General features: G+C 35.3%; 2 protein-coding genes across 2 annotated transcripts; one reads left to right on the top strand and one right to left on the bottom strand.

Annotated features, from left to right (window-relative positions):
* Nucleotides 1–1,033: 1,033 nt before the first annotated feature.
* avd (avidin) lies at nucleotides 1,034–6,986 on the bottom strand (the record flags this gene model as incomplete). Its single annotated transcript, XM_079410687.1, has 5 exons — nucleotides 1,034–1,064; nucleotides 1,146–1,266; nucleotides 2,783–2,993; nucleotides 3,088–3,122; nucleotides 6,938–6,986. 5 exons carry the CDS (start codon nucleotides 6,984–6,986, stop codon nucleotides 1,034–1,036), a joined length of 447 nt encoding a protein of 148 aa, XP_079266813.1.
* A 672-nt stretch (nucleotides 6,987–7,658) lies between these two features.
* Nucleotides 7,659–17,604, top strand: LOC306865553 (short transient receptor potential channel 7-like). Its single transcript, XM_079410240.1, has 12 exons — nucleotides 7,659–8,127; nucleotides 10,732–11,494; nucleotides 12,901–13,083; nucleotides 13,160–13,324; nucleotides 13,427–13,643; nucleotides 14,341–14,574; nucleotides 14,791–15,055; nucleotides 15,633–15,828; nucleotides 15,918–16,139; nucleotides 16,212–16,289; nucleotides 16,364–16,439; nucleotides 16,624–17,604. Exons 1-12 carry the CDS (start codon nucleotides 7,727–7,729, stop codon nucleotides 16,761–16,763), a joined length of 2,940 nt encoding a protein of 979 aa, XP_079266366.1. The 5' UTR covers nucleotides 7,659–7,726; the 3' UTR covers nucleotides 16,764–17,604.
* The last annotated feature ends 843 nt before the right edge of the window (nucleotides 17,605–18,447 follow it).

The raw sequence follows: 18,447 nt of genomic DNA, 5'->3' as shown, positions 1-18,447 counted from the left end.
TCACCCAAAGATAAAAATCTGATGAAAATGTGCTCATCCACATGCAAAAGATGTAGAGAGTTTGTTTTTGGAAAAATGTAGCACTGCATCACTTGCTCAGATCCTCTGCAGTGAATGGGTGCCATCAGAATGAGAGTCCAAACTGCTAATAGATATTACGGTAACCCACAAGTAATTCACATGACCCCAGTCAATCAATTAAGGTCTTGTTTTTAATTAGTGTAAAGTGGTGTTTGTAAGAAACAAATCTGTAATTAAGACTTTCAAAATAAGAGTCCTCAATCCATAATATTTATTTTTCCAGTGAAAGTCATCTCGTCTGATTTAGGAGAGAAATATGCACAGACTTGCTCACTGGAGGAAGCATTATGGATTATGGTATTTTGACCGGAAATAACACATTGAAATGTCTTCATGATGGATTAGTTTTTACAAACATGCAGCATATTTTTCCTTTCAAATGTTAATTGATGGACTGGAGTCGAATATAAATTACTTGTGGATTGTGATGTTTTTAATCAGCTGTTTGGACTCTCATTCTGACGGCACCCATTCACTGCAGAGGATCCATTGGTGAGCAAATGAAGTAATGCTACATTTCAACAAATCTGTTCTGATTAAGAAACAAACTCACCTAAATCTTGGAAGGCCTTAGAATGAGTACATTTTTGGCAAATTAATTTTTTGGTGAGCTATTCATTTAATTAAAATATAAATGGTTTACTTATATAGTTATTTCTGCATGTTAAATTAAAAGTTAGTAGTTTAACATTGAAATCACCCAGCAATAATTAATATAGATGTATTAAAAGCTCAAGTAGTGTCAGCCTGGAATTTAATAAATATTGGCCGCATAAAGACTGTCACAAACGATTTAGTGGTTTCTTTTTTGTTCTGTCTTTTATTAAGCTTGAAGGCTTTATAAAAGGCTTTTAAATGTTTCAGTAGGTTTAAATACTACAAGCTCCTTGAAAAATCAACATCTTTAAGGAATTTAAATGACATTGAATCTATTACGGAGTTCATTTTAAATTCAAGTCTTGAAGAAAAGATCTTCTCCCAACCTGGAATACAAAAAGAGGACATAGAATTATAAACATTCAATAGGCACTTCCAACATATCCTTGCATTTAAGCACAGCCTACCTGGTACTTCCCCAGTCACCTGCCAGGTTGTCGGCTACACTGCGCAACATCCAGAACGTTTTCAGCACTTGTGCACCGTCACGTAAAATAAAACATTGACCGACCCAAGCAGAACACGAACCTGCAGATATGCACATATTTCATCACATCATTATAACATTGTGTTCTAACCAAAGCCAACTCAGAATTTTACAAAGGCTGCTTGCAAGGTAACCATAGTTTGAGAAATTACCACAGTTACTAGCAGGAAGTGAGAAACTGCGTTGCTTGCTTAAATCCTGCTGGTAGATGCAGTAGCTACATCATTATGCTGTCAAAAAGCTTTCCCCACTGAGATCCATTCAAAAGTAACCATGCATCTTAAGCGATAAAAAAAAAGTAATTTTGCAGTTTGGTTACCATGGTAAATGTTTCTAAAGGGTATTGCTTGGGTCATTCTACAAAAGAGGTGGCATTACCATTTGAATCTTTTACAGAAATTAAACTCAATGTGTCAAAGCTACAGAGCACAACTTTGCACTATTAATTTATCTTTCATCTAAATGCAACACAATTACCATTAAATTTACCACTGGCTGACATGTTTTCATATAAGTGATGTTGTAACTAATTAAAAGCTAATAGGAAGCAGTATCAATGCTGACAAATTGATTAAAAGTTAATGTTAGTTTTTTGTTTTCAATTTTTTTTTTTCTTAAACTTTTTTACATATTAAGCATTTTATTTTTAATTAACAACTGACAAGTGACTCAAGTGAAAAATGTGAAACCACATTAAAATTAGCACATTTCCACATGAATAGTTTCGTGCTGTATATAGACCTAAAAATAACAAATCTAAACACTGAAGCAGGTAAAAATATTTTTGCACACACATTTGTTACCCTGGACCACAAAACCAGTCTTAAGTCGATGGGGTATATTTGCAGCAAAAGACAACAACACATTGTATGGGTCAAAATTATAGATTTTTCTCTTATTCCAAAAATCATACGGATATTAAGTAAAGATCATGTTCCATTAAGATACTTTGTAAATTTCCTACCGTAAATATCAAAACCTAATTTTTGATTAGTAATATGCACTGCTAAGGACTTAATTTGGACAACTTTAATGGCAATTTTCTCAATATTTTTTTATGCACCCTCAGATCCCAGATTTTCAAATACCTGTATCTCAGTCAAATATTGTTCTCTTAAACCATACATCAATGGAAAGCTTACTTATTCATCTTTCAGATTATGTGTAGGCCTAAATGGATTCTTATGACTAGTTTTGTTGTCCAGGGTCACATATTGTAACAGTTGCCGTGTACATTAGCCATCTTAAAATTGGTGACAATATCTGCTAACTGAAATATGTACCAAACAAGTAAATATAATTACCAGGGTCTCTTTGTATTCATTTAAACAGTACTGGGATAAAATTGTACATCACTAAACTCTTCATTTGTAGCAGATATATGGGAAATGTAGGCTTTAACAAAGTCTGAGGCAAACAAACCAAAATAACACAGTAACAGTGTCAGTGTTACATTCACAGGTCTCCCCTAACTAGGGAAGTATTGTTAAAGTACTATGGTAACGTTATATGAAGGTCTAGTATTATGTAGCATGTCTCCGTTTAAACGTACTTTACCTTTCTCCCACAGCACAGAAAATGAAACGGCAGGTTGAGTCCCGTTACCGACTATCCCGATGATCCGTGCAGTGCGGTGTAAACCTGCGGCGCCTCGCGTGCTCTCCACTGCGGTCTGATACACACCTTTGACCTCTGACCCTTCTGCCTTCACACGGAGCGTGGAGCCCAGCTCATTGCGCCAAACGCCCGTAATATTACAAGAACTGACCTTCGGTGATCAAACGATCATTTTAATTGAGCGAACATGCATGACAAAATCAGAATATGAATTCGTGATTTCGCTACACTTAAAAGTCAAATACCTTCATATCCAGCGCTGAGGACTCATTTGCAGACACTGTTTGAGAGGTGATCAAAGTCACAAAAAGCGAATACCACATTAACAAGCTCATCTTGGTCCAAAACTGTGGGACACAGTGGGTCATATTTCACGCCTCACCCTGCCTAAAGTAATCTAGTTAATTAATTTGCATATGCAGGTAATCCTATTATTGGTCGTATTTAAATTAGGGTTGCCTTTTTCTTTTTCCCTTATTGGAAACTACTAATTTGAATGACCAGAGGGAGGCAGTGTTGACTCAAAATATGCATATTTAATAAGATTAGACAATATAAAATGTACAATATACATTTTTTTGAAAGTCATTTTGTATATGGTTACACAGCTGTAACAAATTAATCTAGATGATTACATATTGTAGTCCTTAAATGATTTAACATTACCACCTTTATGCTTTATTTCTCAACAGATCGTGGAATATAGGCTACTGTTCAAAATTTGGGGTCAGTAAGATTTTATTTAATCCTTTTTTAATTAAGGAAATTAATACATTTATTTAGCAAGGATGCATTAAATTATTCAAAAGTGGTAATACTGCCATTTATAATGCTACAAAAGATTTCAATTTCAAATAACTGCTGTTCATTTGAAATTTGCTTTAATCAAAGAATCCTGATTAAAGAAAATGTATAATAATAATAATAATAATTTTAAAAAAAAAGTTTCTAGAGCAGCAAATTAGCATATTACAATGACTGGAGTAATATTGCTGAAAACTCTGCTTTGCATCACAGGAATAAATTATATTTATATTGTATTAAATTAGAAAACAGCTCTTTTAAATTGTAATAATATTTCACAATATTGATGTTTTACGGTATTTTTGATGTAATAAATGCAGCCTTGGTGCAAATAAGAGACTTCTTTCAAAAACATTAAATATTTTACTGGCCGCAAACTTTTGAAAAGCAATTGTATGACATTATCTCACTTTGTGGGGTAAGTTGTCACTTTGTCACACAGCCAATTTTATGATTTTCAGCTCATTTTAAACAGTAATACAGATAGTTAACAAGAAATCAGAATTGTAAAAGCATAAATGCAGGTGATATACAATAAGAATGAATGCTCCCAAAATTTGTAATAATTATCTTCCAATGCCATTGACCTTTATAATTACCAGTACATCTGGTAATTTATGTGAGCATGGCTCAGCTGATTTGAAAGTATGCTTCAGCTGTTGGAGAAAATCTTCCTCTTATGACTCAGCGAGTAAATATTGTGTGAAATGACAGGTTACTCCAGGCTGCTGCGTGGCCTTGTGTGCCATTAATGGTTTTTCACTCAACAGCTGCAGAGAGGAAGCAACACTCATGCGGCATTTCAGAGAGCATTATGTTATGTGCGCATTATATTTTTTCAGAGACACCAAAGCTTTTTATTTCACTTTTTTTTTTTCTTTTTTTTTTCTTTCTTTTTTCAGGGAACTGCTACACACTTCTGTGTTGTGTATTTGGATAGGCCAGAGTTTGTATAGATGAAATCACACGTGAGTAACAACAGTGGTGGTCCTCTGGTATGTAAAAATACCTGCTTTCCCACATATATAAATATGTACAAGTTTTTGGGAGGCTACAGAGCTGAAGATTGATCTGTAAATATTAATAGAAGTTGCAGCTGATTTTTTTATTATTATTATTTTTTTTTTTTGTCTCTGTCACTTGTGTTTTGGAAGAACAGGTGTGTGTATCTTTGTATCTTTGCTTATCTCTTTCTTCCCTGAAAGGATTATTGAGTCACTTGGGTAATGGTTGCATCAGTAATCCCTGTCCCATCGGACACAATTGCTAGTTTAATAACAAACCCCAAAATACACAGGAAAGAAAAAAAAATTGTGCTGTGCAAAGTCTTTAGGTCAGTGGAAAATATGTAAAGAATCTGACTGGACAATCAAAACTTTATTGAAATTACTAATATTATTTTTACATGCACATTACAAGGAGCAAAAATACAATGAACACAAAAATATATACTATAATTATTATATTTTTTATTTATTTTTAAACTGTGATGTATTTCTGTGATGGCAAAGCTGAATTTTCAGCATCATTACTCCATTCTTCAGTGTCACATTCAGAAATCATTCTAATATGTTGGTTTGATGCTCCAGAAGCATTTATTATTATTATCAACATTGAAAACAGTTGTGATGCCTATATATTTATTTATTTTGAAAACAGGAAAACATTTTTGAAAAATATTTCCAGGCTTCTTTGATTAATAGAAACATCAAAAGTTTAATACATCTGCTTCATCTGCTTAATACATATTTTCTTTGTCATCTAATGCAATTTAATGTATGAATGCTAAGTAAATAATAATAATAATAATAACAACAACAGCAATAATAATAATAATAATAATGATAATAATAATGATGATAGTCAGTAAGACTTTTCTTTGTTTTTTTTTTATTCAGTGTATATATTATATAGTATTATAGTATTATATAATATTACTTCTTAAATTGTCAATGGTAAAATGGTACACATAATTTTGTAAGTTCATAGGAAAAAGTAGCATTTTCTTGCTTTTTATACTTTTTATAATTTTATACTAAAGTCTAAGAAAAAGTTACAGTTCAATGTAACATTTATTTTAACATATAGCTATTTAAAAATACAATGATTTCTTTTTCATCCTCGGGTACAGAAAATTTCCCCAGCTGAACTGTGTGTAAATCCAGTTGTGTGTGGGAAGAACTGACAGTAATAAATCTATCAGTGATAAGATTACAGCTGTGCTGGTTGTTCTAAAACACTCTTTCTGTCTTTTTCTCTCACTGTTTGTCATTCATTCAACCAAAACAATGGGGAAAATCCTGTAAATGTCCTGAATGAGACTCTACTGCAACATCTTTTCTCTGATTGACACCTCTATTTCCCCAAAGGCAGAATAATCTTCTAGAGATACTGTCTGAGCAGCACATTGTACCTGTGGGGAAAGACATTGACAAACTTGGCTATTCATTACACAATATCGATCAAGTCTGGGCTGAGATTATTTGCAGCTAACACATGATTTGATGGGACATAGTATTTGGAGTCTTTGTGTCATACATGAAGATTTTTGCTTTTGTTTCTTTACTTTGCATCAGTTGGCTTCATATCACAGCTCCTTTGAATTCTAAACTCTGACATCACACAATTAATTTTGCGAGTCATATGAGATGAGATGAGAAGGGCCAGACCTCAGAGAAAGATCTCCTTGCATGAAGCCTTTGATGAGCATCAAAGCACCTCAACAGGTGATCTGCTGCAGTTCATCCAACAGCTGCTCTGCATTTAGTATGGAGGGGATTCAAATCTCAAACTGTGTATTTGTGGCTTGATGCTGATGTTCTTGTGTGCCATGTTACATTCTGGGATTCCATTTTAATGAAACATTATAGAAGAGACCTTGTTGTCACACAATATCTCAAAGCACTCGAAGGTCCAATTATGCAAATTATTGTTCTCTCTTTAGCAGTGACGTTAGTATCAAACACTTCAAAATTCAAAACAGTCATAAATTAAAACATTTTATTTTTTTTGTTAACTCTATCCCATAAACAATATTAATAATGTAATGTAATATTATCAGTAATGCAATAAATATAATGAAAATTATAAATAAATAAATTATAAAATATAAGTATATAAAGAAAGTAGAAATGAATATTAAAATATAAATAAATATTACAATATTTAAAATAAAACATTTTGTTTTAAAATGTATGTTCTCTTTTTTTATAAAAGAAAAAATTGTCTGTAATTCTTCACAATTTTGCTTTTTTAAATAAAATGATCTTGTTTTAAGTATCTCAACCATACCATTCTTCTCTCCCATCTTGAATACTGCATCATCACTGGCAAAGGTCATGTCTGACAAACTGACAAACGTTTGTATTTGTACTTCCTCCATGGCCCCTCTGTCTCAAGGTCTACCCCAGGGTTCGGTGCTTAGCCCCCTTTTATTCATATATATATATATATATATATATATATATATATTATCAAGATGCCATGTAAGCACGCAGTAAACTGATCATCGGTTTGCCAGTGGTGTACCAGCAGAGTCACTGTTAGCTGGGATAATAATCTGAAGAACCTATAATGTAACACCAAGAACTTGTTTAATCTAAAAAAAAAAAAACGTGTAGCTCAACTCAAGAACCCTATACAATGAGGAGGGGGGGGGGGGGGGGGGGGACTAAACGAAGAAGAAAGTTCTTACTGTTTATTTATTTAGATATTAATGTAGGCTATTCTCTGTTTTCTGGAATAAGAAAAAAAAACATTCTCATGTAATATTTGCGATTTTAATTAATTTATCTTAATTTTAATTTAGAATTTAATTGACATTGTTTTAATGATGTTTAGATACTTTTAATGGACAACAAGGCAAACATACTGTAACATTTAAGTGTTTTATTTTTTTGTTTTTGTTTTTTCTTTTGCAATGTGAACTCTTCACAACACTGGTGGGAGGTGTTCATCTGAAGGGTCGGGGAGGGAGAACCAGAAGAAAACGTGCGTGTTTTACAAACTGACTGTCACACTTGTTGCTGACCATGATGTTGATCGAATCTCTCACTGACCTGGAGCTTCTTTGTTCTCAAAATGCCGAATGAGAGAGACGACCAAAGACATGCCAAAGAGCAGTTCATCATGTCTCACGCCGCTCTCTGCACCATCCCGCTCGCGCTCTCGGCAGGAGATACTGCTATCGCCGCAGCGGAGACCGAGCGATGCGCACCGGACACTCACGGAGAAGAGTTTACCTACAGCGATAGAAACGCCTGCTGTCGCCCTGACAGACCTATGTTAAACAAGGGTATGACTCTGCCTGGTACTCTGATAGATAACGACCCCACCAAGACAGAGTTATCAGATCTCCATCAAGTTGAGGGATCCAGACATGAGTTTGGTCATCACGCGCACAGGTTATTCGACAGCGATGATGACCTGGACTATCACATGCACCATCACTGGCATCCTCACGAGAGCAACTCACACTATTCGTAAGTAAAAACAACAACAACATGTATTAGTACGGTGACGTGTAACATTGAAAAGTTTATTTGAAAATGGCTACATTTATAAGATTGTCTAATCTACACAAATAATGTGGTTTTTCATAATCGAAATGCTTTTGGACTAAGTTGGCATACGTTTTGGGTGATTTTATAGTTGCCTAAATGTATTAATTTAGTATTTATTCATTATCTTTTTTTAAAGGCCTCTTTTTGTGCTCATAGATTAGCTTTGCCTCAGTCACTCAAGGAAAGAAAAACTCTAAATGCAGGCATAAATGAAAATAAGTAATAAAGTTTGTTTGTGAATAGTTTTTTTTTTTTTTTTTTTTTTGCATTTTTGAAGGATCCTGGGACACTAAAGCTTGTTGGCTGCTGAAAATTCAACTTTTCCATGATAAATCACATTTGAAAATATATAGAAATAGAACTGTTATTTTAAATATAGGCCATGGCCTAATAATATTATGATGTCCGTTATTAATAGTTATTTTGTATTTGATTTGATTTTTAAAAAGAAAATAAATGAAAAGTTAAGGATAAATCACTGTAGATTCAGTTTATTTGATAACAAATTAAGTTATTTATTGAGTAAATTGAGTAATGAGAGCAAAAGTGTGAGTTTTCAGCCAAGACAAAAGTAACATTAAAGACATTTAGAATGTTGCAGAAGTTGTTTAATGTCTTCATTTCAGAGTTGTTCATTTGAACTTTCGATTCATCAAAGAATCCTGAAAAAAGTGTCACAGTTTCAACAAAAATATTAAGCAGCACATTAATAATAAACAATGTTTCTTGAGCAACAAATCAGCATATTAGAATGATTTCTGAAAGATCGTGTGACACTGAAGACTGGATGTTTCAAATCCAGCTTTGTTATCACAGGAATAGATTACAATGTATTATTTTTGATCAAATGCAGCCTTGGTGAAGACTTCTTTCAAAAAACATTACATTTTTAAACACTACAAACTTTGGACAGTATATTTCATGAAAAGACCAAATCATCTGATGTAAGGTAAACATATAATTTCATACTTTTACTTCATGTCAACAGTTGTCTCGTTGAATTTTGAATTTTGAATTTAGCAGAAACATCTGAGACAAACTCCGTTAAGTCTCCTGAGTTGTGAAAGAGCAGTAAAATCTCCCTAGTCTTCTCATGAATTGAGGTTATTAGATTAACACAGTTCACACAGACTGTATTGAAACATAAATTATTTAGCCTGTTTGTTTCAATCTCGTTTAATTTCAGGGCTATTGACAGATACATTTGCAAGCTCATGATTCTTGTCCCCTGTGCTCTGCAAAAACTGATCAGTAAAGATTTAGAGATGGAACAAAATGCCATTTTGCACACTGCAGAATCGCAATGTTTGATTTATCATGTTGCAAAGTAAGGAATGAGTTTTATTCCAAGTGACACTCACAATTGTGATCCGTTACGCAGCGCAATTTGCGCTGAGGCTCTTGCAAAATGGAATAAAATTAGATTTCATCTGTTGCTGTCTACCTGGCTTTCGTTTGAATATAACTTGTTTATGATTTAACTAGTTCAGCGTCTTTGAAGCCTTTTTAAGATCAAGGGAAACTGACACTACAAAGCAGCTCTGGTTAATTTAATAAAGTAAATGAATGAAGTCCTGAGGTGAAGATCACACTATATGATGTTAGGAACATCTGTTCTTAGAGGTGGTTTCTGTAATGAGATGAAGCTCTAGTAAAGGATGTGTGTAATTAGAAGTCCATCTGCATTGATCTCATTGACCACCGCTGTAGTTTATGGTCTTGTACTGTACTGTAAAGTCATGCAGTGTTTGGTTGATTCAAGGACGTCTGTGATAGCTGAGGAAAGCTAATAGCAACATTATCTACTAGGCTATGGGTCAATCATGTGACTAATTGTGGTCTTAAAAAACGAATTTATTCAAAACACATTAAAATGCAATTCAATGCATTCAATAACTTGAATGTATCTCTGTATTGGGCATGTGTTTTTATTTCAGTATAATTCATCGTAATTTATTTTTTGAAAAGCCAGACATGTCTGGGTGAACAAACTTAATTGAAAGGGTTAAATAAACCTTATTAATAGGTTTGAATGAACTTTTTATTACTATTTCTTAGAAAAAGTGTTTTAACTAAAGGCTTTCACTGCTTATAAGAAAACTTTTGACTGCATAATCAAAGTCATGTGGTCCTACCAACGTGTAAAAACATGCAGGAAACAGACACACACATAAAACAGAAAATTATATTATAGAGAATAAATGATAGCACCTGTAGACCCTCATGACTGTGTGTCAAGGTCTCTTAAAAAAAAAAAATGGCATCTTTTTTAAAAGGCAAGGTTAGTCCAGCTTGTATATAATCTCAAAGGTTTGTTATTAAAATATATTTTAGAAATCATAATATGCTGATTTGTTGCTCAAGAAACAAAGTTAAGGGTTGAAACACTTGAATAGAAATTTTCAAAGAACTGATGTGAACTATATATTTCTATAACCTTATAAATGTCTTCATTGTCACCTATCTAAAAAACTGAGTGTATATATCAGCAATGCATCGTCATTCTCTGGGTTTTGCATGCAGCTTTGAGGCCGTTCAGCGCAGACACACCACCCTGAGAGAAAAGTGCCGCAGGCAGGCCGTCCGTGGCCCCGCGTACATGTTCAGTGAGAGAGGCACCAGTCTGACCGAAGAGGAGGAGCGTTTCCTCGATTCCGCAGAGTACGGAAACATCCCTGTCGTTCGTAAGATGCTTGAGGAGTCCAAGACTTTGAATGTAAACTGTGTGGACTACATGGGTCAGAATGCATTGCAGCTTGCTGTAGGGAACGAGCACTTGGAGGTCACAGAACTGTTGCTGAAGAAAGAAGGGCTGGCACGAGTGGGTGATGCCCTGCTGTTAGCCATCAGCAAAGGCTATGTGCGGATAGTAGAGGCCATCCTGGCCCATCCGGCATTCGAAGGTGGTCTCCGTCTGACTCTGAGTCCCCTGGAGCAACAGCTAAGAGATGACGACTTCTATGCATACGATGAAGACGGGACACGCTTTTCCCAGGACATCACGCCTATGATTCTGGCGGCCCACTGCAAGGAGTACGAGATTGTGCACATTTTGTTACTCAAGGGGGCTCGCATTGAGAAACCCCACGACTATTTCTGCAAGTGTGGCGAGTGTGCGGAGAAACAGAAGCAGGATTCTTTCAGCCATTCACAATTGAGGATGAATGCCTATAAAGGCCTCGCCAGCGCTGCCTATCTGTCACTGTCTAGTGAAGACCCTGTGCTCACAGCGCTGGAGCTCAGCAATGAGCTCGCACAACTCGCCAACATCGAGACTGAATTTAAGGTGAGGTTGAGAAACGCTCTATCTAGAGGTGTAACTCAAAATCAAAGGCCCAAATTCACAGGCTACATTAGGAGTTTGTGTTGTGTTGAAATAATAATAAAAAAAAACATTATATATCTGTATATTTCATGTATACAGAGTATGACCCATTTTGAGAAAAATGGTAAAGGGATAGTTCACTCAAAAATGAAAATTCTGTTATCATTATTCACCCTCATGTCATTCCAAACCTGTATTACTTTCTTTCTTGTGTGGGACATAGAAGATAATTTTTTTTGGCGACTGACATTCTTCAAAATATTTTTTGTGTTTGTGTGTGTGTCCAAAGAAGAAGAAAAGTCATACAGGTTTGGAACAACAAAGTCCATTTCCACCACAAAATAAATAATAATAATAATAAATAAAAATCATATAAATACGAATATAAAACTATACATATACATAAATTGGTAAATGTGTTAAAAATATTATGTTAAACATTTATTATTCAGTAAAAAAATAAATTTTGGGGGGGGTACAATGAGTTGAATCACTATGAATCATAATGTACTTTGTTCGTAATACAAACCCCGCTCTCATGATTATTTCAAAGCACAGCATTTCATTTAATCTAGGAAGTGTCCAATCGTGAAAAGTGTGCTCATGGGCTGTAATGAGCTGCGTCTCTCTGAAAGAAACGTCTACACTCATTCGAGTTCACAGACCAGCAGATTATTCCACACGAAAACCAATTTCCCACCCTTGAGATTACCCTCATTATAAATTAGAGGCTGTTCGATGACAGTTTCTGGTTCAGTAGAATCTCTCCACACAACATTTTTCCAAAAAGAAAACGTTTCTCCAGAGAGCTTCATGCGCTTCGCCGACATGTGTTGTTTTATATTTAACTATGTAGGGGAAAAGTTCTTCACTGAATGTCACTCTGGGGAAATATCTAATCAGGAGTTCTCAAATCCAGACAGTTTTTCCCTTATTGTGGTTAGTGAGCTATTCATTCAAACTGCTCCATCTAGAGCTTCCTGTAATCACCCCGTTAGTATTCTCTCATCACGGTTTTGCTCTACAGACGATCACTTTGACAGTTGTCAGTGATTCCGCTCCTGTAATTCCACATAAAATGTTTGTTCTCCTAAACCACTGCGATGCTGTAATTAGCAGGATGGGCTTCTCATGGGTGCCCTCCATTAGGTAAATTTCTGTTTGAGAAGATCTGATGCAAACATCAATCAGACTTCCATTTGGAGGTGCGACATGGGACTTTCATATTCACACACATCCATGTCTTTCACAGCAGAGCGTTCATTGTTCGCTAGATACAATTTAGGTCCCAGTTGGAGTGAATGATATTTTACAAGTGATTAATAGCCCGCCTGAAGTCATAATACTGTTACTCTGTTTTGTTTCAGAATGACTACAGGAAGCTCTCCATGCAATGCAAGGACTTTGTGGTTGGCGTTCTGGATCTCTGCAGAAACACAGAGGAGGTAGAGGCCATTTTGAATGGAGATGTGGACCAGAGCCCCCCGAGCGAACACCACCGACCCTGCCTTAGCCGAGTCAAACTGGCCATTAAGTATGAAGTCAAGAAGGTACTGGGAAATGATTTATAGACTAAAGTGGAAGTGGTTTCCCAAGACAATGTCTAATTCAATGCTGTCCCTGCAGTTTGTGGCTCATCCGAACTGCCAGCAGCAGTTACTGACGCTGTGGTATGAGAATCTATCAGGCCTTAGGCAGCAGTCAATCGGCGTGAAGTGTTGGACAGTGCTGGGAGTGATGGTTGGCCTGCCATTTCTTGCTATTGCATATTGGATTATGCCCTGCAGCAAGGTACATCATCATCATTCAGAATCAATTCATTTAATAACATTGGGCAGACTTCTCTTTTTCTTCCATTGTTAAATGTATTTCTGCATTTGCTCTTTTCTCCAGGTGGGCCAGGTTCTCCGCAGTCCCTTTATGAAATTTGTAGCTCATGCCGTCTCATTCACCCTCTTCCTGGGTCTTCTGGTTCTCAATGCCTCTGACCGCTTCGCAGGAGTCAAAAACCTTCCTAACGAAACCATCACTGATCATCCACGGCAGATCTTTCGCATTAAAACCACTCAGTTCTCATGGACAGAGATGTTGATAATGAAATGGGTGCTGGGTTAGTATCAATCAAGCATGCAGATCATAATCTTGGGTCAAAAATAGTGTGAACAAAATAGGAAATCTCTTACAAAGTAGCACTATTAACCCTTGAATGCAGGTGAGTTCACAGTTTTCACATTTACCGCTCTGCTAAATTTCATAGATGGAGCCGAATCATTCAGGAATTTTTTGTGACGGTGTAAGATTTATCTTATGTTGGTCATGCAAAATCGCCAAGCTAAAAGCAGGACAATGGAAAACAGTGATCCCTCATCCAGCTCAATTCAGTTATCATCCAATAGTGTCTTTGCAATCAAGTAAATATTAAGTGCTGCCAACTAAGCAAGCCAAAAGGTGACAGACAAAGGAATTACTGATTATATTAATTGGTTATAATCTATTCACATTAATTAAAAATGTATTTATACTCTATCATTCAAAAGCAAACAGTAAAAGTAAGTTTTACTTGGATGGATGGATGGATGGATGGATGGATAGATGTTTATTTAGCAGGGACACATTCAGTTGATCAAAAATGGCAATAATACCATTTATATTCAATATTTTTTCACATGATTAATATTTTACTATATTTTTGATTAAATGAATGCCCACCCCAAACTTTTGATCTCTAGAATAATCCGTAATAAATTACTTAATATTTCAAGTGTGATCAATGAACCTAATTCCTTTTCTTTGATTCCCCTGATCAGGAATGATCTGGACGGAGTGTAAGGAGGTTTGGGCTGATGGGCCAAGAGAATACGTCATGCATTTGTGGAATGTGTTAGACTTTGGCATGCTGTCAGTCTTCGTGGCGTCATTCACCGCACGGTTCATGGCTTTCCTGCGAGCCTCCCATGCACAGCTGTATGTGGATTTGTACGTGACTAATGCAGATTTGATCAATGCCTCGTTACCAGAAGACGTGGCCTACTTCACTTATGGTATGTTGCAAAAGTAAAGAATCTGTATATTCAAGAAATACAAATCCAAAGTGAATTGTAACATACTGTATCAGTATAAAAGACCAGAAGGTCTGTTTCTGTTCTCAATCAAATGCTTATGTATGCTTGGCTGCTCAGACTTTCTTGCAGCTGTCTGAAATGAAACAAAATGCTGCCATCAAGTGGTGACACCAAAGAATGCCTCTTCTCTCTCAGCCAGGAACAGGTGGCGTCCCTCAGATCCTCAGCTCATCTCTGAGGGCTTGTACTCCATCGCTCTGGTGCTCAGTTTCTCACGTATCGCCTACGTTCTGCCAGCCAACGAGAGTTTCGGACCATTACAAATATCTCTTGGGCGCACGGTGAAGGATATTTTTAAATTCATGGTCATCTTCATCATGGTCTTCCTTGCCTTCATGATCGGCATGTTTAATTTGTATTCCTACTACTTGGGAGCTAAATATAATCCTGCATTTACCACGTAAGTCCAAAAAAGTAACAATGACAAGTATTATATTCAGGATTTACTTGTTAAAGGGGTAGTTCACAAAAAAACAACAACATATTATAAAAAAATCTATAATTTATTCCCCATTGTGTAAAAATTAGAGGCTTTTTACACAAAACACAAAAGTAGATGTTTTGCAGAATTGTTGATTTGTGACCAATGGCTGTCAAGCTCAACAAAAGATAAAATTAGTCTGTTTGACTATACCATTATACACCATTCAAAGGTTTGGGGTCAGTATGATTATGTTCTTTCTCTCTTTCTTTCTTTCTTTCTCTCTTTTAAAGAAATTAGTTATTTTATTCAACAAGGGACACATTAAATTATACGAAGGTGACAGTAAACATATTTATGTTACAAAAAAAATCTATTTTAGATAAATGTTGCAGTCTATATGAACTTTCTATTCATCTAAGAATCTTGAAAACAAAAAAAAGTATTGCGGTTTCCACAAAAATAAGTAGCAACATTTTTCAATTGAATTTTTTTTTGAAGCTTTGAATTGAATTTAGTATTGAAATAACTTTTTGCGTGTATGTATCTGTTGCAGGGTAGAAGAAAGCTTTAAAACGCTGTTCTGGTCCATTTTTGGTTTATCTGAGGTGATCTCTGTGGTTTTGAAGTACGATCATAAGTTCATTGAGAACATTGGTTACGTGCTCTATGGAGTCTATAATGTCACAATGGTGGTGGTCCTGCTCAACATGCTCATAGCCATGATCAACCACTCATACCAGGAGATTGAGGTGAGACAAATGTACTTTTGAAAAAAAATAAAAATTGTCAAAAGGATAGTTTCTCATGCATATGTTTATATTTGCGTGTGTGAGAACAGGAGGATGCTGATGTAGAATGGAAGTTTGCTCGTGCAAAGCTGTGGCTCTCCTATTTTGATGAAGGCAGCACTCTTCCACCCCCCTTTAATCTAATACCCAGCCCCAAATCCTTCTATTACATGGCTCAGCGCACCAAAGCATGCCTAGTGAGTTTATGCAAGGCCAGGATTCATAGCAACAGCAGCCAGCAGGATGTGGGAATGGCCAGTTCACACTCTAAGGTCAGAGATCGGGAAGGATTTCAAACTGTTCAAATGTAGAAATCACAGGTTGTAATTTTGATATCTTTTCAGCTTCGTCGGTTTCGACCTTACCACACACAAGAGGGCTTCACTGTTAGAAATCCTATCAAACATCCCACAAGATATCAGGTACTGATTGATTTTTATCCTAAAACTTTTATTGTCATGGCAAAATGTCATTCTAAACTTTCTTACTCTCCCAGAAACTGATGAAGCGTCTCATCAAGCGATATGTCCTAAAAGCCCAAACTGACAGTGAAAGCGACGAGATCAATGAAGGTAAGACTCGTTTATTCATCCATTAGTGTCTCTTGTGTGATTTACTTGTCTAGCCCTAAACACATTTCTTTGATTGTCAAGCAATAAACCGTAAAGTGTTAAAAATGGCCATTACTGAGATTTTGGTGCTAAGTTTTACTTGAAACCCTTTAAACCCTTGTTTTCATGTGGCTTTTCTTCTCAGGTGAGTTGAAGGAAATCAAGCAGGACATTTCCAGTCTCCGCTACGAGCTCCTGGAGGAAAAGTCACAGGCTACTGAAGAACTTGCTGAACTGATTCAGGAGCTTGGAGACAAACTCAGCAAAGGAACCAAGAGACCATGAAAAATGAACTCTTGGGATTGTAGCTGAAAGTGTCCTGGGCCGAGTCTAGATCTGCTCAAATATTTAGTTTAGATAAAAACTTTAAATTTGCTTTATAATCCTAATCTGTTTTAGACATTGGGTTGGGAAGGTATAATTTGTGGTTGCCATTTGTGTGTTGGATGCAATTTAATAAAATAATTTTAATAACTCTTGCTCAGGAGAGACGCAGTGCTATAGAATAATAATAAATTCATATGAATGTATTATCACAAAATCTATATCATTAACATGACAACAACAGAGCTAAATGTGTTAGTACTGATGTCAGTTCTCATTCCTGGTCCTGTCTCCCAGAGCTGCACATTATGGTCTTGAAGGCTTGACATATGGGTTTATGATATATATATATAAAAAAGTGTTTTAAATAACATAGTTGTCCAAAATGTGCATGGAGAACTCCAGGACCTGGACAAAGATGCAATACCATTTCCCTCTCTCTCTCACTTTTTTTTTTTTAAATCATGTATCATGAAGAAATATATAATTATATATTGTCTGAAGAAAATTAAGCCTTTTTAAAAGACTGTTAAAGCTTTTACATTGTGACATTATTCCCATGAGAGTTAAGCAGATTTCCCTTCCAAGTCCATTATTCAATAAAATAAAATGTAAAATCAAATAATTTTCATTAAAAAAAAACGTCACAATGCAAAATGATCCTAATGGAAGGCTTGGTTTTCTTTATGTAAAGTAGAATGAATAAAAACAATAGGTCTGTGTGTGTTAGTACTGAATATTATGACAATGTATTGTCAGGTTTCAGTATGAAAATAAAATATTAAAAATGCCTGCTTATACTAAAGTTATTGATAGCATTTTTTCCGATATTAGTATTTTTTGTAAAACAAACATGTATTATTTTTAAGCAAAATAATGCATAAATATTACGCAAAACTTTTTCAGAATTTGATTTGATTTCACTACCCCAAATATAGTTCTTTATCCTTTTTTCTTTATATTATTTAATTACTTCTTGTTACTATAATATTCTTGTTATTTTGATTTTGTATCGTTTGGATTTGTTATGCGAGTTGTCATCAGTGTTGGGCTAGTTACTCAAAAAATGTAATATGTTACTCATTACAAGTTACTCCTTTCAAAAGTAATATTATTAAGTTACTTATTACTTTCTGGCAACAGTAATTACTTACACTACAAATTACATTAATTTTCTTTGACGCCCCACATAAGTTGTAAAATTCTTCTAAAATGTTACTAACAATATATTTATGCTTCATCATTTGACCAAAATCCACATTGGATCGCAGTCAGAAGTTATTACAAACTCTCAGTGGTAATTGACAGTAACATTTAAGTAAAAGTGTTTGTAGTCATTGTAGCTATAATGTATACCTATATACAACTATATTCCATGATGTATCAATAGAAATCATATAGGTTCATATGAAAATGCTTAATTCTCCAGAAAGATTTTATTACATTTAGGCTATATCGGCATTAGAGGGATATGGGTGAGCCATGTAATGTAATACCACAACTTCCATAATGCCACAACTTACACATCAGTGTTCAGATCATCTTTTCTCCTGACAAAATCAATGTAATGGCAATATTTATGAATGTAAGCTTTTTTATAGGCTATTCCATATGCCTGCTGCACTGGTGACTTCATGTGCCAGTT

This window comes from Barbus barbus (genome assembly GCF_936440315.1).
Source record: "Barbus barbus genome assembly, chromosome: 47".
In the NCBI taxonomy this organism is placed as follows: domain Eukaryota; kingdom Metazoa; phylum Chordata; class Actinopteri; order Cypriniformes; family Cyprinidae; genus Barbus; species Barbus barbus.
Note: the sequence above shows the minus strand (reverse complement) of the source record. Positions and strands in the feature narration are given on the sequence as shown.